This window comes from Populus alba, chromosome 1 (assembly GCF_005239225.2).
Source record: "Populus alba chromosome 1, ASM523922v2, whole genome shotgun sequence".
Lineage (NCBI taxonomy): Eukaryota > Viridiplantae > Streptophyta > Magnoliopsida > Malpighiales > Salicaceae > Populus > Populus alba.
The window spans coordinates 22,744,125-22,764,940 of NC_133284.1; the positions used below are offsets into that span (position 1 = coordinate 22,744,125).

The following is a 20,816-nucleotide window of genomic DNA, read 5'->3' on the forward strand; positions in this document are numbered from 1 at the left end:
TAAAAAAAATATTATTTAAATATATTTTTATATAAAAAATACTTTACAAACTGTAAATTGGTTGTAATATATATATATATATATATATAAAGGGTAATTTTGTCTTTATATTAATTTTAATGTTAACTGTAATTTCTAGAAGTTTGTATTGGAATATAATTTTTACCAAGTTTTTAGAGGATATTAGGATAGTTTTCTAATAATAATAATAAAAATAATTAAATTTACCTGCAATGAAAAATAAAAAAGAAGAAGAAGAAGAAGAATATAAGTAAAGTATTAATATTCTTTGTTTTTGTATTTTAAAAATATTTTAAAAAATATTTAATTTTTTAATTATTTATTTTACTTTAAATTAATATATTTTTAAATTATTTTAAATAAAAAAAATATTATTTTAATATATTTTTAAATAAAAATTAAAACAAGGGTAAAAATAGAGGGCAGAGGAGCAAAAATGTAAATAATATGTTTCGGGTGGTGGGGTATCGTGTGGGAAATCGAAAGGGATAGAGGCGAACAGAGGAGGGAGGCCAGCGCTACAGTAGAATTCAGAATCAGCTGCAAACACACACACACACACACAAGAGGCGGATTCATGTCGTTTCTTGTTCGGAAAAAAACAAAGAAGATATAGCTTCGGAATCAATTAAAAAAAAGAAGAGAAAGAGCAGGTGTGTTCACTCTCAACTTCTTACTTCAAATTCCTTTTCGATTTCTGTTTTTTTTCTCAAGAATTTGTTGTTATAGATTTATCTCCACCTTCTATTTTTTTTTTTTTATATTTCTGATAAATTGAACGGCATGTCTCCTGTTTCTTTCTACCGACATGTCTTTCGTTTGGCCTTACCGGCGATGTCGTTCATTCAACCGGAACGACGAAAACCGGTGGTCAGGCAGTCAGTTTTGGGTATGAGATGTCTTTCGACACTCAATTTGGAGGAATTGAACCGGAATTTGTTAGCTAGGGTTTTGCTTGGTTTGTAAACAAAAATTTATGACCCTTGTCCAATCGGAATGCATTGGCTTAATTGAGCTTTTAATCAATTATAGAGGTAGCAAGTGATGGACGTAGCAACTCCAAATATTACTTTCGAGGAAGAAGATTCGCAAATTCAAATTTCTGGTCATCCTCTACGTAATGACCCCGGTCCCTTTGATCCCTCTGTACTCTATGATCAGGACGAGCATATATCATCAGCTGTTTGGGAAGGACTGGTATAGCTCACTGTTTTTTTTTTTTTTTTTTTAATGGTTGTGCCGAAGTTAAATTGCTGGTCATGAAGTTGTGATAATTTGTTGAATTTAATATATAGGAGCGTGGTGCGCTTAGATGCCACGAGCATACGTCAAAGCTTGAAGAGTGGAAGTTAACAGGGAAGCAACTAGAGTTGGTTGAGAAAGCTGGGTTTAAGTATTTTAGAAAGATTGAAGCATTTAGTTTAGATAATCAGCTGATTTCTGCTTTGGTTGAAAGATGGAGAAAGGAAACTAATACATTCCATCTACCTGGTGGGGAAATGACCATAACTTTGGATGAGGTTGCACTCAATCTTGGACTAGCAATTGATGGGGAGCCCGTTGTGGCTGTAGAGTTAGAAGATTCTTCTGCCATACCCATTTGTGAGAAACTATTGGGAAAGAAACCAACTTCAAGTGATCGAAGGGGTGGATTCTTGAAGCTATCTTGGTTGAAGGATTCCTTTTCACACTGTCCAGATGTTGCTCCTCTTGAACAGGTTGAGCAGTGTACTCGAGCTTATCTTCTATATCTTGTAGGGAGTACCATTTTTTCTACAACTAGTGGAAACACAGTTCCTGTCATCTTCCTGCCTCTATTTGAGGATTTTGACAAAGCAGGGAAGTATGCATGGGGTGCCGCAGCGTTGGCCTTTCTGTATAGAGCACTTGGCAATGCCACTAGTAAATCTCAAAGCACGATCAGTGGTTGCTTGACACTGCTACAGGTTGCTACATTTTTTATTTTTGTCATTTCTCCTTCTGATATCTTTTGGGCAAAATAGCAGATCTCTTACCACATTACATTATAAAGTCTTCTGGTTGGAATGCTGATTTTCTTTTTTCACCATTCTATCTAGTGTTGGAGTTACTGGCATCTAAATATTGGTCGCCCAAAACTCAATCAAGGACAGGCCCATGATGCCTTTCCACTTGCACTTCGTTGGAAGCAAAAACTAAGTGGTCTACGATCAAAATGTGATGTGGTTCAGTACCGTAAGGCACTGGACTCTCTCCAACCATGTGATGTAAGTTTCTAATTTGTTGTTCCAGTTGTACTTGCCATGCTTCAAGTTGATGGTTCATTGGTCTCATACATGCAGGTTGAATGGCAACCTTACCATGATATGGATGAGATTGTGCCAGAATATATCAAGGACACTTTGATTCTGGGCAGATCAAGGACAACTTTGATTTGCTTGGACAAGGCAGAAAAGCACCTTCCAGATCGCTGCTTAAGGCAATTTGGCTTTAATCAACCAATCCCACAAGATGTGCCGCAATGGAAGGGAATTGATGGCGAGGCAGACCAGTCGAAAAGCATTGCTTCAAGTTGTGAGGATTGGTCTAAGCATCGAGATCAAATTGTAGAAGGTGATGATAGAGTTGATGACAACGAATACTTACTGTGGTACTCCAACATTACCAGAAAATTTGTGGGAAGGCATACATCTTTGGAATCTATGTTTCGTCAAACAGTAACACCCTTGATACCTTTCTTCTGACTCCTTGTGTTGGGAAGGCAATGAGATCTATAATGTTCAACCATCTCTCTCTCTCTTTTTTCACAGGTTGCTGGCATGACAAAAATGTTGGAGCTAGCAAAGACACTATCAAGAGATGATATGTTTCTCGTAAACCAGAAGGCTGTTGAGAATATTAAGAACATTTTGAGTGAGAGTTTGAAGAACCCGTTTTCGAATTCAAAAGGTAAGTTACCAACAAAAGGTAGCAAGAAGCGAAAGCTAATAGATATCTAGTTGGTGTGGAAATTTCGTAGTAGAAGATGTTTAGTACAGGCCTAGAAAACTCCCGGAATCATGGCATTTTGTTTAACAGGCTTCTTGTTAACTATATTGAAGATCCAAGAGATTATCCTTGCGTGTGTATCGCATTATTGCTTGGAACTATTTGGAAACGTGTTCACAATTAATCAGTCCTAACATCAATAGTTGGCCACTTCCAGTATTTCTTTAGGTGTTTTAAACGAATAATTTTCTAACAATCTTTTATATCGTCCCTGTCGTGATTGGTCATCCACCCTGCATATTTGAGGGACACTTCCCTCGTGATAAGTTTTCTTTTAGATCTTTCACCTCTTTCATCATTGATGGTTCAATTATGTTATTACATATTGCCCCTCTTGCTTTTGATTCACTTTTACTTGAAATGGTTGACGAACTTGATTAAAAGGTGATCATGAGAATTAACAGGGCATAAAATTGATTTCAGGAATTGACTTGGGTCATTTACTTTACCGCCACCCTGCTGTACAGCCCATCCTCTGAGACCATGGCATGCAAATCAATCTTTTTTAAATAATAATAAAAAAGTTTACTCCAATAAATCTCACCAAATATGGTTTAATATCATATCAGCCATTTCCCCCCATTTTTTGGTTGTGCATAAATATTTTCTTGTTTGGTTTAAACAGGACCGTGTACAGCAGCCTGTTTGATTTGCAGTGCGTATTCTAAATTCCAGCTAACGTAAGGCATTTTAGGTCTGTCATTTCCTTGCGGCACCCAACACTTCTCAGCTATTTCACCAAACTTTCTCAAAGAATTAGGGTTAATGCGACCCACCAGTAGAGGATCGATAATTCTTTCAAGCTACCCTTTCTTTTTACAGAACATGCCCCTCTCAGCTAAGTTTATTTCCTCCCTCTGTTGAGAGTTTATAGTAGGAGGTCGAGCACAAAACACTTTAAGAATTTATTGGTTAACTGAAAAGCTATGATTTCAGATCAAGATAACCAGAACTACCTTGCATACGGATGTTTATATAGTCAGGATCAGGCTCTCTTAATTTAGAAAGACCGACGGTGAAAAATGTTTCAAATATGAAGAAAAGTGTGTGGATCAAAATAACTAAATATTTCGCTTTAATTCAAAAACTAAATATTTAATCATAATTGTATAATCCTTATAAAATCTATAAGAATCATCACTACCTCTCAACTCGGTTCATAAATGTCACACATTCATGACTTGTTTAAAAACTTTAAAAACACTTGATTTGAAACTGTTTTGGTAAAAACGTTGGCCAATTCATCCATATATCTAATCTTAGAAAAATTCATAATCTTTTTTATCCAACTTCTCTTTAATGAAGAATTTATTTACCTTTACATGTTTCTTATGGTCATGTTGAATTAGATTATAAATAATATCATATGTTGCTTTATTATCACAATATAATCAAATTAATTACCTTGATGAATAACTCAAATTCTATTATGGAAGTTTTAACCATAACACTTTAAAAAGTCCAAAAGATATACCTTTGAATTCAGCTTCAATACTTGAGTGAGCAATAACACCTTATTTCTTGCTTCTCCATATAATGAGAGATTACCACCTATAAAGATAAAGTAATCAAAAATAGATTGCTTATCATCTACTGCTTTAATCCAGTTAGTATCGCTAAATGCATCTATACTTTAGCAATTTGTATTTTATTCTTGAACAAAATATCATTTGCAATTGCATAATTCAGATATAACAAAATGCACATAATTGCACTCATATATTGCTTTCCCAACTTATGCATAAACAAACTACTAATACTCAATGCATAAGTCAAATATGATCTTGTGTTAGTTAAGTGCATCAATATTTCCACAAGTCTTTGGTATCTTTTTTTATTAATTTCTATGATGAGGATTAATTAGCATCACCAAAGAACTCCTTAAAGGTGTTGATTGGACCAATTATAAGGTCAAGGGTGAATAAAATTATATAGGTTTTTAATGGGCTAATTCAAGATATTTAAGGCAAGTCAAGCTTCAAGATCTCAACAAGTGGCGATCAAGCCTTGATTAATATGAATCATGTAGGGGTTGGACAAGGAAAGACGGTTTTGAGCTTATTATTTTTTTTTCTAATATGAAGTTTTACATTAATAAACATAACTTGTAATCTGACATCTTGGATCGGGCAAAAATTTTACCAGAAAATTTAGAAGGCCATGTTTTCTATAGGGTTAAACTTTTATACCAATCAGAGTTTGAAAAAGCCTTATGATAAGGATTAGAAATTATTATACGAGAATTATACTATTTTTCTAGTTGGTTTAAAATTATCTTTTCTTTTTATTTATAGATTTTCTACAAGATAACAAGTGATTTTTAATTTTGCAAGAAATCCTAACTTTACAAGGATGTTTTCAGCAACTTGTTTATTTTGGCAGCTTAAGAGTAATTAATTTGCAAGGATTCCTTTTAGCACGTGGAGTAATTAATTTGCAAGGATTCCTTATTTTGTAAGGTCACAAAGTTAGCAGCTTCTTTATTTGTGAAGGATACAAGTCAACAATATAATTATTCTTCTGCAAGGGTTCAACAATTCTTTTTCAAAGAAGGGAAATTTGTGATAATTTATTAATTATTCTAGATTTTAGGTTTTGTTATTTATTTTACATAATTTATTAATTATTCTAGATTTTAGGTTTTGTTATTTATTTTACCAACTTTGAAGTATTTTTAATTGAGTTTTAATATCAACACATTATTCCATTAGGATTATTTTATGAACTAAATATACCCTTTTGAAAAGGGTGAACATGTTAGCTGTTTTTTTATTCAGAATAATATTTTGTGTGTGATGAGATTGCTCATATTCTTATGTCCTTCATTAAAAACTGTAAGACTGGTCTTGCTTTAAGACATTCAATTATGCCATCAACCTTATATTTTAACAAGTTCTCACATTCTATCTTTTTTAAGGATTTCATCTCTTTGTTTATAGTTGCTTTCCACCTTGGGCTAGTTAAAGCTTCTTGCATATTGTTAAGAATAAATATAGTAGATACAAGTTTTATAATTGATAAAATTGATTCTAATAAATAATGACTAACATATAATGACTAGTAAGATGTTTAAATTTACTAGAACATATATGGATTTAAGAATACCTCTGGTTTGATAATGTGATAATTTCCTGACTGATTTAGATACTAATTTAAAAACATTCTCAATAATCAATTAGTTAGTTGTTAGGGATTCTAACTTGAACGAAGTATTTGTTAGAATTGCATATTTAACTTCTAAGTGTCCATCACCACTTTGATCTAAAGCTATACGACTCAAGTCCAATTCACTTTCTTCCTGGTTATTTGGTATAACTTGTGAGTCATCACTACTAGAATCTAAATTTATGTCTAAGTCTAAAAAATTATAATTTATAGTATGAATCTCTTTATATTACTCTTTTTGAAGTCTAGGCTTGGAGAAAAAAAACACATGGTGTCTTCATGAAAAACAACATTCATTATGATTAATATTCATTGAGAAGGAGGATGATAACATTCATATCAATTTTTATTTTTATTTTTATGATTAGCATACCTAAGGAAAACACTTCATAATTTTTAAGGAGTCAACTTGTTGCACCGATGTTTATGAAGATGAATAAATGTGACACAACTAAAAATATAGGGTGAGAAATTTAAGACTGTTACGACATAAACTACATTAGTGAAAGCTTGGAATGGTGCTAAAAATTTATTAGAACTTAAAGGTACATGATTAATTAAATATGTTGTAAATACAAGTGTTTCTTCTTAATAAGATAACAACATATGAGCTTGTATCAATGAAGCATGAACATCCTCTAATAGGTATCGATTTTTGTATTCAACATCCACTTTTTACAAGTGTATATTGAAATAAGTAGTTTGATGAGTAGTTCTTGTGCTTCAAATACTATTAAAGTCCAAACTATGATATTCTCCCACATTATCATTATCATTGTGGAGAATAGGGGTGAGCAAAAAAATAAAAAAACCAATTAAACCGAGAAAATAAAAAAAATAACTGAGAAAATCGAACTGTGAAAAAAAACCGATTAAAATTTTGAAAAAACTGATCGGTTTGGTTCGATTTCGGTTTTATAAGCTTGAAACTAAAAAAACCGAACTGAAAAAAAAAAACTGAGTTAAACCAGAAACAACTGAGCCTAACAAAAAAAACCGATCTAAACTAGAAAAAACCGAGCCAAATAAAAAAAAATCGAGCCAAACAGGTTTGAACCGGTTGTTGTCCTAAAAAACGAATCAAAACCGGTCGGTTTGAACTGGTTTCAGTTTTTTTTTTAAATTTTGGTTTGGTTATTTTTTTTTTTTTATAAAAACTGAATTGAACTGAAAATAATTACCCCCTAGTGGAGAACCTAAACCTTTTACTTGTATTAAAATTCAACCATTTTATGCAACTTTTGAAATAAAAAGTTCACTTCACCTTTCCATTTCATCAAGCATATTGAGATCATTTTGATATACTTATCAATAAAGATAATAAACCAATGTGATCCACCTAAAGTAGTGATTTAGGATAGACTTGGAAGATCAAATTGTATACTCATAAATGGATGTGCTTTTTTTAAATAAGTGTATAACAAAACTTTTTATAATGTTAAATTTTATCGGATTATTTTTCAAATAACTTATATTTTTATTATCATATAATTAAATAAAAATTATTTCAAACTAACCTAATGTTATTAAGCCTAATCAAGTCCCTGACTTAAGTTACTAGTTAGGAAGGTTAACTCAGATTGATCAAATATATTATTATTTTGATTTTAAAAAAAATTTACTTTGTATATATTAAGTCTTGGTTTGATAATTAAAATTTTATTTATAAATAAAAAAAATATATTAACAACATACACGAAATTACTTTTTGTACATATAAAAATATTTTAGTATAACCAACGGTGAAACAGGTACCAATCACTCTATTTGCCAACTACAAAAAATAATCACTAATAAAATCTATTGATTTTTTTTTTCATATGGAATCACTACCAGAAAATCGCTAAATACCAACGGACATACCGACGGAATTTTTTCTGTCGGTATTTTTCGGCCGAAATCACCGACGGACAATATTCGTCGGTCATTCGGTCGGTCATTACCGACGGACTCCGTCCGTCGGTAATTACCGACCGAATTACCGACCGAAAATTCAGAATTAATGAAAAAAGGGCGGGCAGTGGCGCAGAGGTTTTGGCGGGTGATGTTTCCGACGGAATCACCGACGGAATTAAAAACTGGGGCCCGTACGCGTGATGGGACCTATTCACCGTCAAAAAATACCGACGGAATCACCGACGGATTTGAAATGCCAGATCCGTACCGGTGATGTGACGGGTGCACCGTTAAAAATACCGACGGAATCACCGAGGGATTTGAATAGCAGGTCCGTGCGGTGACGTGTCGATTGCCCGTTAGAATTACCGACAGTCTTGCCGACGGATTCACCGACGGGCTTTATTCCGTCGGTAAGTCCGTCGTCAAAAGTGAATATATGGCTCCTCTGCCGACACTCTCTCCCCCATTTCTCCTCCTTCTTCCTAATCCTAACCCTCCCCATCTGCAAAATAACCAGCCCCCCCTCGCCCCAAAACAAGAATTTTGCTCATCTCAGCACAACAAGTTGTATTTGTTTTGTGGTCACAACATTCGTGTTCTGATTTACCGACGGATTTTATCATTTTTTGTAAGTAATTCTATCTTTTAAAATTTTAACATTTAAATGTTAATTTTATTGTTTTTTTAGTATATGTATTATTTTTTTTTAGTAGATGTACATGTTTTATTGTTATTTCTCAAACAAACTTGTAGTATATGAATGTATAATTTTATACTTGTTATGGTTTGTTTTAGATTTTGTAAGATTGTATTTGTTTGAAAATTGTTAAAATTTAATTTGTAGAATTACCGAATTACATGTTGTGTTTTGAAATAATTAAGAGCTTGCTTAATTAATGAGTCCTTTTTATAGAGGTTCGATAGAAGTCATGGATGATCGTTCATGGATGTATCTAGATTCACCCCAAGGATTGCGGAGGATGGATTATTGTAACGGGGTTCAGGGTTTTATTAATTTCGCAACATCTATTCCCAGAAATTTTACTGGAGGCGGTATTAGGTGTCCATGCAGGAAGTGTCAAAATAAAAAGTATCTGCATCCAGATGTTGTAATGATGCATCTTCTACACAAAGGGTTTGTGGAGGATTACGAGTGTTGGTATGCACATGGAGAGGTATTTGTTAGTAATAGGAGAATGGGAGAAACGGTGGTTGGGTCAACTTCTAATGCTAGCAACGTGCATGAAGCGGCAAATGACAACACTAATCCTTACAGAAACATGGTTATGGATGCAATGAGAATGAATCAAGATAATGTCAATCAATGTCCAATCATAGAAGAAGAACCTAATGCAGAGGCAACTAGGTTTTTTGATTTGTTGAAAGATTCTGACGAACCATTATGGGATGGCTGCACAAACCACAGTAAATTATCGGCTGTGGCACAGGTGTTCACCATCAAGTCAGATCACGGGTTGAGTGAGGCCGGGTATGACAAAATTATTGATTGGGCAAGAAGCATTTTACCAGAAGGGAACAGGCTCAAAGAGAACTTCTATGCTGCGAAGTCCATGATGAAACCCCTCGGTTTAGGATACCAGAAAATTGACATGTGCCCTAACTTCTGCATGTTATACTACCTTGAAAATGCTGTGATGACCGAGTGCATGACATGCGGGCATTCCCGTTACAAACCCAGAACTGGCAGGGGGAAGACTCTAGTGGCATATAAAAAACTTAGATATTTCCCGATCACACCTAGACTGCAGAGGTTATTTATGTCACCAAGGACTGCTGAGCACATGACATGGCACCAAACACACGATGTCATTGATGGTGTGATGATGCATCCTTCTGATGGCGAAGCGTGGAAACGCTTTAACAGTGTTCATCCTGACTTTTCTGCTGAATCAAGGAATGTTCGACTTGGGTTGTGTACAGACGGGTTCAACCCATTTGGGTCATTTGCTGCTCCCTATTCTTGTTGGCCGGTCATTCTCACAATTTATAACTTGCCACCGGGAATGTGTATGAGGCCGGAGTTCATGTTTCTATCTACTGTCATACCCGGTCCAAGCAGCCCGGGGCGGAATATAGATGTTTGTCTTCGACCGTTGATAGATGAGCTGGCGCAGTTGTGGTCCTCCGGATCTCTTACTTATGATATATCTAGGAAACAAAATTTCCTTATGAGGGCGGCTTTGATGTGGACTATCAGTGATTTTCCAGCTTATGGAATGCTTTCTGGTTGGAGCACGCATGGGAAACTCGCATGTCCATACTGCATGGAAAACAACAAGGCATTCACGCTAGCAAACGGAGGTAAAGCTTCTTTTTTTGACTGTCACCGTCGCTTCTTGCCACTTAATCACAGGTTCAGAAAGAACAGAAAAGATTTCTTTGTTGGTAGAGTTGAAAAAGATGTTGCATCCCCGCGTCTTTCTGGTGAAGAATTGCATCATGTTGTATCAGAGTACGGTGACATTGTGTTTGGCCTTCAATCAGGTAAGCAAAAGTTTCCTGGTTTTGGTTTGACCCATAATTGGGTAAAGCGAAGTATCTTTTGGGAGCTTCCGTATTGGAAGACTAATCTTCTCCGCCATAACCTTGACGTCATGCACATCGAAAAGAACGTGTTTGAGAATATTTTCAACACCGTCATGGATGTGAAGGGGAAGACAAAGGACAACATGAAGGCTAGATTGGATATAGCTTTATACTGTAACCGAAAAAATATGGAGTTGGTTTATGACGAGTCACGGGTTGCAAAACCAAGGGCAAGCTTCGTGTTAGAGAAAAAACGCACAACTGCTAGTCTACAAATGGCTTAAGAGTCTGCGTTTCCCGGATGGACATGCATCGAACATATCAAGGCTTGTTAACATAGAGGACTGCAGATTGTATGGAATGAAGAGCCATGACTGCCACGTGTTTATGCAAACACTCATCCCATTAGCTTTTCGTGATTTGTTGCCAAAGGGAATATGGGATGCACTAACGGAGATCAGTCATTTCTTCAGAGATATATGCTCCAGCAAGATGAATGTTGAGCACATTGAGATGCTTCAAACGAATATCATCGAGACACTATGCAAACTTGAGATGATATTCCCTCCTTCATTTTTTGACTCAATGGAGCATCTCCCTATACATCTACCGTTCGAGGCAAAAGCTGGAGGACCGGTCCAGTATAGATGGATGTACCCATTCGAACGGTGAGATATTACAGTTGCAATGGAATTCATATCTTAAAGTATTTTCTATGTTTTTCTTATTTGAAAATACTTGAATTGTACTTCAATGCAGGTACTTGTTTAATCTAAAAAAAAAGGTTAAGAACAAGGCGCATGTTGAGGCTTCGATATCTGAGGCCTATATTGTTGAAGAGATATCAACATTTATCTCGTACTATTTCGAACCTCATATGAGAACAAGAATCAATCGCGTTCCACGGCATGACGATGGCGGTGAAGTGCCTTCCAGTGGGAACTTGTCAATATTCTCCAATACTGGACGACCCACACCTAAAAATGTCGTAAGAGGAAGATATTTGTCGGAAATAGAATTCAAACAAGCACACAACTATGTTCTATTTAACTGTGATGAGCTGAGACCATTTATTCAGTAAGTCTATATATGTGTAATAGTAATTAAACTTTTTCAGTAATATACTGTTAATTATATATTGTAATATCATACACTCATTATCACTTGCAGGCAACATCGACAATATTTGCTCTCCAATAACTCGCAGCTGACCGAATCCCAGATCTTTCAATTACAAGATGAATAATTTGCCACATGGTTCAGAACACATGTAAGCACTATCACAAACTCATTGTAACGTATGCATGTCATTACGAGATTCTCGTTCATTTACCGTGTATTGATGTACATTTAATTACATATATTTACAAGGTTTATCAAATGGGAAGGAGTGCGCCCAAGTCATTGTCTTCACTAAGCCTCGGCCCTGAAAGAAAAGTTAAGTGCTATAACGGGTATTTTGTCAATGGATATGTTTTCCATACTGAAGAATACGGGCAAGGAAGAAAGACATACAACTGCGGTGTTTGTGTTAAGGGATCCACAAGTAGCCAGTTAGAAGTTGACTACTATGGTAGATTAGAAGAGGTCGTCGAACTGCAATATCATAGCGAGCAGAATAAAGTGTTTTTATTCAAATGCTATTGGTATGACACGACGGACAGAGGAATCAGAGTTGATCCGCACCATGGTCTGGTCGAAATCAACTCAAAAGCTAGACTCCGCAACATAAACGATGTCTTTGTTTTCGCAAAGCAATGTCAACAAGTTTATTACACATACACCCCTTCATTTAGAAAGGATCGTTCAAGAGTTGATTGGTTGTCCGTTTTAAAAACGAAACCACGGGGTCGTGTCGAGGTTGTTCAGGATGAGAACGAAGACACAAGTGTGCGAGATGAAGTCTTTCAAGTTCGTGAGTTGGTTGAACCATATCGAGTTGCTCCTTCGATTGAATTGGAAGAAAATTCAAATTTTCGAGTTCTCGATGATAGTCTTGTTGATATTGACGGAGAGGAGTTGAATGTTGTTCTCAGCTCTAGCGGACAACCAAATGTCGATGAAGAAGATGATATCCATATTGAAGATTGCGATGAAGATGATGACAATTCAATTGACGAGGAAGAAGAAGAAAATTCCGACTAATTATGAACATGAAGCCCTATGTAAAAACATTTGTCTCATGTAATTTAGATTATTGATGATGTATTTTGTAAAACAAAATATTTACTGTTTAAGCAATGTGGTTATTGTGTTTATGTGATGGACAATTTATTAGTTAAGTTTCTGCAGGAAGGTAAACAGGCAATACAAAGACAAACTTTCCTGCATAATGCAAACTTACCGACGTCCATACCGACGGAATCACCGTCCGTCGGTATCTCACAGAGAGTTCGAAAATATTTACAACAAAATGCCACAATCACCGACAGCCCTGCCGACGGATCACCATCCGTCGGTATCTCACAGAGAGTTCGAAAATATTTACAACAAAATGCCACAATCACCGACGGCTATGCCGACGAATCGCCCTCCGTCGACATCTCACAGTAAGCTCGAAAACATAACACCACCATCGACGGTATTACCGACGGCGTAGGTCCGTCGGTAATTTGTCGGTTACCCATTTTACCGACAGCATTATCGACGGACCGCGCGTTTCCCAAAGTGCGTTAATTAATGCGCCCCTGAACTTGTCAGCTTTCCGACGGAATCACCGACGGACTGCGAAAATTTTGGAGGGCTTTTAAAAATTCGGGGCGAAATTCGAAAAATACCAACGGAATTTTGACCTTTTACCGACGGATTTGTAACCTTTTACCGACGGATGTTAATTCCGTCGGGGATTCCGTCGGTAAAATTGACCTATAAGTTCCACCCCCGCCGCTTCACCTCATTTTTTCTTCTTCTCCCCGCCGCTTCTTCTCTTCTCCTGCGTTTTTCAGCCTAGACTTTTCATTTTTCCCCCCCTCAATCCTTAAACACTTTCACCTTTAATCTCTAGCAAGATTTGGTGTTGTAAATCTTCATTATATTAAAAGGTATGTGTTTTTTCTCTAATTTATTTTATTTTATTTTATTTTTAGTTGTTTTTATTTTTGTTGTGTTGGTGTTTTTTGTTGCAATGTAGATAAAGTTTTGAATTTGACACATTATTAAGGTATGTATATTTCGTTCCTTTTTTTTTTGAATATTTTTTGAATTTGTTGAATATTTGTTAATTTAATTGTTGAATAATTGAATTTAATTGTTGAATTTATTGAATATTTTTTGTTGTTGTGTTGTTAGAATTTTTATTAGGTAATTTAACTTAGAATTAGTTAAAGTTGAATTTTTTGAATTTGTTGAATATTTGTTAATTTAATTGTTGAATAATTGAATTTAATTGTTGAATTTATTGAATATTTTTTGTTGTTGTGTTGTTAGAATTGTTATTAGGTAATTTAACTTAGAATTAGTTAAAGTTGAATTTTTTGAATATTTTTTGAATTTTTTGAATTTGTTGAATATTTGTTAATTTAATTGTTGAATAATTGAATTTAATTGTTGGATTTATTGAATATTTTTTGTTGTTGTGTTGTTAGAATTGTTATTAGGTAATTTAACTTAGAATTAGTTAAAGTTGAATTTTTTGAATATTTTTTGAATTTGTTGAATATTTGTTAATTTAATTGTTGAATAATTGAATTTAATTGTTGGATTTATTGAATATTTTTTGTTGTTGTGTTGTTAGAATTGTTATTAGTTAATTTAACTTAGAATTAGTTAAAGTTGAATTTTTGAATTTTTTTGAATTTTTTGAATTTGTTGAATTGTAATTGTTAATTTGTTGAAGTATAATTTGTTGCATTTATTGAATTTATTTTTTGTTATATTTTTTATTGTTTTGAATATAATTATTGATTAATTTGTGAATTGTAATTGTTAACGTTGAATTTATCTTAGGATTAATAGTTGAATATGTTGGAATAATTAGTATAGATTGGTTCGATTGGTTGTGGCTATTGTTAATATTTGCAGGTTTGTGGATTTGGGTAGTATCCAGTATAGGGGAGGTGCTGCCGATTTTTTTTTAACTTTTGAATTTTATTTTACAATTATTAATATAAAATTGTTTAGATGCGCAAAATGAAAACCAGAGCTGGTCGTCCAGTCGAATCAAGTTCGTCTAGCAGCGATGATGATGTTTCCTTAGGTGCCTCTCAAGAAGAGGCACCTACACCACCTGCGCCGTCAACCGATGCTGCCTCTTCCAGCGATGTTTCACATCGCAGACGCGGCATGCCTTCGAAGCGGAATCAATTTACCCGCCAGTTCGAGGCACAGTGGAAGGACGATCTTTCAATGTAAGTTTGTTAATGTTTTAGTTTTTTTTATATAAAAAAAAACAAATTTAAAACATAATTTATGAAGTAATCACAAATTAATTTCATTTCTTTTCAGGTTCACAAACATTGAGGCCGCCCGATTAATATCATCGGCGTTTAAAGCGTCGATGGAGATTCCATTGTTTTAATGGAGTCAGATATCCAGACATCCTGAATGGATGCCTCAAATCAATGTATGGTTTCGTAGATTTGAGGTTCGTGTTAATATATAATTTTCAGCTTATTTCTAATTATAAATTCATGTTATAATTGTAAATAAATTATTAACATTTTAAAAAATTATTTTTTTATATACAACATCGATTCTGCTGGGACGATGAACATGACAGTGTTGTGAGGAGGGTGTGGGAAAATCACGCGGCAATTAGGTAACATCGAAAACAATACGACTTTTTTTTACATAATTATTTATGTTTTGAAATGTAATTTTTTCGTGCGTGAATTAGGTTGCGTGATTTTTGGTATGACGCCCAGAAAAAAGCAAAAAAAACAGCGAGGGATAAGGGGTTACAAGGCTGGAACGATGTTGCGGTTTGGAGGGATTTCAAACCAATATACATCCCGGAAGATATATGGCCGCACTATCTTCAGCACGTGACGTCTAAGCGGTTCACTCGACGCTCACAGTCCGGTGCCGGCAACCGGAATCGGCAAATTCATGGCTCGGTTACAACGCACACCGGCGGCTCCGTTCCGTTTGCTGCACATGCGAAACGGATGGTAAGATTAATTTAAATGAAATATATCGTTCAATTAATTTGTTGTTAATACATTTTTTTCATTATATATAGGCTACGTCTCTTGGACGTGAGCCGAGCCCTATGGAGCTGTTTGTGGAGACGCACGTGCGGAGTCATGACCGCCAAAAGGGGACGCAACAGTTCGTTGACAACCGTGCTCAACAGTTTGTGGTGTGTTTGTTTAACCATTTTATTTTGTAAGTTATTATTATGTTTATTGAATTGAATATGATTTTTTTTTTTCAGGAGACCTATAATAATCGGTTGAGGGAGAGATACGGGGATGATCCTTCGACCCATCCGGAATTCGATCCGGATTTGTGGATGGAGGTTGGATCGTCAGGTGGACCCGATAAAAATCGGGTTTACGGGCTCTCCAACACTACCGCTGCCAAGTTGCGGTCGACCGGTACTGCTTCAACCGGTGGGAGCTCCCAATCTGTATCGAGCTCCCAATCTAAGGAGTTTGTGGCCTTGCAGCAAAGGTGCGACCACCTATCAGAGGCGTACACACAACTCAAAGAAGAGCAAAGATTGGCGAACGAACAACACAGATTGGCGGACGAACAACGCAGAGCAGAGTCTGAACAACAAAGAGCGGCCTATGAAGAGCTTCGTCAAATGGTCATGAACATGACACAAGGCGGAACATGTGCGCCTAATCCTTTTTGGCCGCCTAACCCCCACCCTCCTCCTCCTCCTCCTCCTCCACCTTTATATTAATTGTTTTTTTTTTAAACACATTCATTTTGTAATGAATATTATTTAACTTTGAGTTTTTGTTGCTTAATATAAATTTTATTTGCATAATTGGTTTGTATTACTATTAATTTATATTATTTTTTCTAAATAATTAAAAAAAAAAATTACACAGGGATTTACCGACGGAATAAATCCGTCGGCATTGGACAGTGTCTGAGGTATGCCATCCCATCACCGACATACTCACCGACGGACATACTCCGTCGGTATAAAAATACCGACGAATTTACAGACGGATTTATTCGGTCGGTATGAAATATCACCGACACTTTTGCCGACGGAGTTACTCCGTCGGTATTTAAATAACACCGACGGAATGTATTCCGTCGGTATATTCCAAGCGGGAAACTTTTTTTTTTTGGCGCGCACCGGCCGTCGGTAAAACCGTCGGTAAATGTGTTTTTTTTATTACCGACGGATATAGCGATGAAATGTGGAATCACCGACAAAAGGTATTCCGACGGAAGTATTCCGTCGGTAATATAGTCGGTAAATAATTTACCGACGAACGTTCTGTCACACACCGACGGAATATGTCCGTCGATAAAACTGTGAAATCTTGTAGTGAATAGTGTAGCTTTAAATAAGAAAAAAAATGAATCACACAATTGTGTAGCTCATAACTCGAAAGCCCCATCGACAGAAGCTACTCTTTGAAACAAGTAAGAAGTCCCTCGATACAAATGAGAAAAAACAAATAAAAAAAAACACTTGAAGTTTCTGTCAATATAATACATGTCAATTACGCGATAGGAAAAGGCCCTCACAGCTTGGAGGCCAATGAATTTCTGGTTTTTATATATTTATGAAAATAATAATAAAATAGATCAATTATTTTGAGCTACACGCATGCAAAGTCAGAAGGTGGTCCTTGCCACTTAAAATTAAAAAAACAGAAGATAGATGGTCCTAGCTCCTCCCTACTTTTTTTTTTTCTAACAAATATTTAGTTCAATTTATATGTATCTTAATTAATTTTTTAAAAATTTAAAATTAATAACTATATAAATCTTCAATAATATTAAAATTTTTGATACTTGCATTAATGATTTTTTTTAAAATAAATTTAAAATAAGATGAATTAAATTATGCTTTTCAGTGTTGGCAATTAAAATTAAAAAAACAGAAGAGAGATGGGTCCTCACTCCTCACTACTTTAGTTGTATGGATGATAATTTTGTTTTTTTTTTTTCCTGAATTTCCTTATTCACCGAAAGAATGTTTTTATCACATATCTAGCCCAACATGACACCAAATGTACAGTAAGCAAAATTCTGTCGGTGGACGTAGTATAATATTTGTATTGTTGCCAATCCAAAATTTCTTTTATATATATATATATATATATTAAAGAATAATATAAATTTATATCCTGAGATATTATCTAACTTAAATTATTGGGTTAAAATTATTCTTTAATATAGTATCAGAACCTTAATGACTAAGTGGTTACATGTTCGAATCTCATTATCTCCATTTATGTAATAAAAATTAAGCATAACATAGCGTGAGTATATACAAGTTTTAAGTTCAAAAGATTTTTATTTTGAGAAAATGTGTTAAAAAAATAATATAAATCATATATTAAAACTTTACGTAACAATTTAAATTATTTAAAAAATTAAAAATCACAAATGGTGAGAGGCTATATACAGTGAAGTAATTTTGAAAAATAAAAAAAATCCCGTTTTTTAAGTAATTAAGTGTTCAATGCTAATGAATTCTATCGAAGTTACCAGTCATGATTAATAAAATAGGCTAAAAGCTTATACGTATATTAAAATTAAGTGATAATTTAGAAAGTCATAATAATAATAATAATAACAATAAGGGATGATAGTTGTAGGGATGATGTATACACATTTTAGTTGACTGATATATATTCTTTCTCACGAAAATATACAGGAAGAAGTTGAATTCATACGTTGACTATTCAGCGACAGCTGCGTTCTCAAAAGATGCCCACTAAAGCTTGCTAAGAACACGGCATAACCTTAGTTTCCATTAAAAATTAAATCATATATAAATATGCATACTGTCCATCCCTTTGTAAGATTAATTTTAATTAAAACAGAGAAAAGCACTACGAAACAATTAAACCAAACATAAAATAACAAATAAAATATATGTCTCCTAATAACAATCAATCACCAAACTTAATTTCTTCCATTTACATACATGATTAATGATTATGAGCAACAATTGAAGAAAAGAAAATTTATGTAACTGAGAAATTAAAACGAAAATTTAAACAAACATGGAATCACACAGTTTCTTCTCTAAGATACTTGGCTTCTTATTAATTAGAAAGTCCACTTCCAGATCTTGATCCTCAAATCAACCTTGCACTTAGCATTTGAGACAGATGCTTTCGTTGCTTGTTTCCCAGATGGAACAGTGGCTTTAATCCCCTGACAACTGACCCTAATTCTAGCTTTTGGAGTCTTTAACCCTCCCATCTTGACTTTTACTTTAGTCTCCAACTCTATCTTCAAAGCCACACCATCCTTGCTCTTCAAATCACTCGTTAACTTGCTACCAGATTTGTCATCCAGTTGTAAGCCACTGCTTGTGATGGCGGCTCTCAAAGAGGTTGTGTTCTTGGTGCCATGCACAAATGAGGGCAACAGGCCACTGCCTACAAGGATATCGTCTTTCTCTGTAGTCACAGAAATAGTGATAGGATTGTATGTATAGACGAGTTTTTTATTAGGGTTTCTAGTGGTGATGTTGAGGTCGATGTTGGTAGTGAGATGGGACGTTGAGGTAAGGTTGAGAGAGGAGATTTTGAGGCCGGAGACGACAAAGGTGGGTCGGTGGGGTCGGTAGAGGACGTAGATAATGGCTCCGGCTATGGCAGCAAGGACTATGAGAGTGAAGATGACCACTGCGGTCCATAAAACACAGGAACAGAAGCAACCGCGGCTGCGTTTTCTGTTGTGTTGGGGGCGGTAGACGGGGCGGGTGGCACCGTAGAGTTGGGCTTTGGTGGCTGTTGTGCCATTTGTAGCTGGTTTAGTAGAAGGGTAGACCCTGTCTGTCATGGTGATCGATCAAGAAAGGGGAAGGAATGAAAAAGAAGAGGAAACAAAGTGCTGCTTTGGTTCTCAATTAAAAAAGAGAGGGGAAAAGGTGTTTCAAGTCTTTTGGTATTGGGAGAAGAGTAGAGGACAGAAGCTGCTTGTTTTGGTCTCGAAAGAGTAGAGTTTTCTTTGCTTGGGTTACTTTTTAATTAAAGGAAGGCAACGAATACAAAAAACAGCACTCCTCCAACCTTTGGGGAGAAAAAAACAAAACAAGAAGAGTTTGATCTGTGTGTTTATACTGTAACATAGATCAGTAGAGAACTGGATTGTTTAGGACACAGTTTGGACGACAAGGTCTAAATGCTTGGTTTTTATGGAGAAAACTCAAGAGAAGGGATGAAAGGAAGGAAGGAAGGCTGGCATTAGGCAAAGGGCAGCATATATATATATATATATATATATATATATATAGGCGCACGTGCCTTTCTTTTGGTGCGTGTTAGTCAGTGAATTGTTTTGTTTTGTTTTATTTTAAATAAACAAATAACTTATCATCCATTCTATTTTTTTTTTTTAAATAAAACAAAGAACACATGTGATCAACTTAAAAATATTAAAACCAAATTGAATCAAACAAATTCATGGGTTAGATCTTTCTCTTTTTGGCATATTTGAAGGTCAAAACCATCAACATTGAATTTTATTTTTTAAAGCTAATTTATTTATATCAAGATCAGTATTTTATAATTGTAATATGGTTAGCTATATACTTTCACTTATTTATTATTTTTATTGATTTTCTCTCTCCTTTTTCAACTTATGGTGACCGAAAACATGATAAAAATAAAATTTAATGGCAAATAAAAGAAAACCTAAAAGAAAAAGAACCACATATGCAAAAATTAAGATATGAGGGATTAAATTGAAGTTTTTCATGCCTTTTGAACAGTGTAAATGAAAGGGCCTCAATTTTTTTATGCTAATTTTAGTCCTTTATCTTTCATTCTCTTAACAATATTCTAAATTTCTATTTCATAAAACCAATCTTTAATTTAACATCAAAATATTTTATTGCATATTGGATATAAGAAAGCATGCAAATTAAAATCGATTCCAATACATAAAACCATACCCACATAACATGTGTAAATGAAATTGAAAAGAAATAAAGTTCAATGGGCAAACTATAAAAAGATGAATTAATTGAAAAAAAGAGAGACTAAGAACATGAACTACAAAAT

General features: G+C 34.7%; 2 protein-coding genes across 2 annotated transcripts; one reads left to right on the forward strand and one right to left on the reverse strand.

The window, feature by feature from the left end:
- The first annotated feature begins 476 nt into the window (after positions 1-476).
- Positions 477-3,175, forward strand: LOC118040890 (protein MAIN-LIKE 2). Its single transcript, XM_035047960.2, has 6 exons — positions 477-674; positions 1,054-1,218; positions 1,317-1,967; positions 2,100-2,267; positions 2,343-2,717; positions 2,811-3,175. Exons 2-6 carry the CDS (start codon positions 1,066-1,068, stop codon positions 2,997-2,999), a joined length of 1,536 nt encoding a protein of 511 aa, XP_034903851.1. The 5' UTR covers positions 477-674; positions 1,054-1,065; the 3' UTR covers positions 3,000-3,175.
- A 15,499-nt stretch (positions 3,176-18,674) lies between these two features.
- Positions 18,675-19,991, reverse strand: LOC118040891 (NDR1/HIN1-like protein 13). The gene has a single exon (XM_035047962.2). It carries the CDS (start codon positions 19,591-19,593, stop codon positions 18,853-18,855), a length of 741 nt encoding a protein of 246 aa, XP_034903853.1. The 5' UTR covers positions 19,594-19,991; the 3' UTR covers positions 18,675-18,852.
- Positions 19,992-20,816: the final 825 nt, after the last annotated feature.

Bases quoted from the DNA above. Each gene is read 5' to 3' on its own strand.
- LOC118040890 (XM_035047960.2), top strand. From the start codon at position 1,066: ATGGACGTAGCAACTCCAAATATTACTTTCGAGGAAGAAGATTCGCAA. The intron at 1,968-2,099 runs GTTGCTACATTT...CATTCTATCTAG, and splicing joins GTTGCTTGACACTGCTACAG to TGTTGGAGTTACTGGCATCT. The intron at 2,718-2,810 runs GTAACACCCTTG...CTTTTTTCACAG, and splicing joins AATCTATGTTTCGTCAAACA to GTTGCTGGCATGACAAAAAT.
- LOC118040891 (XM_035047962.2), bottom strand. From the start codon at position 19,593: ATGACAGACAGGGTCTACCCTTCTACTAAACCAGCTACAAATGGCACA.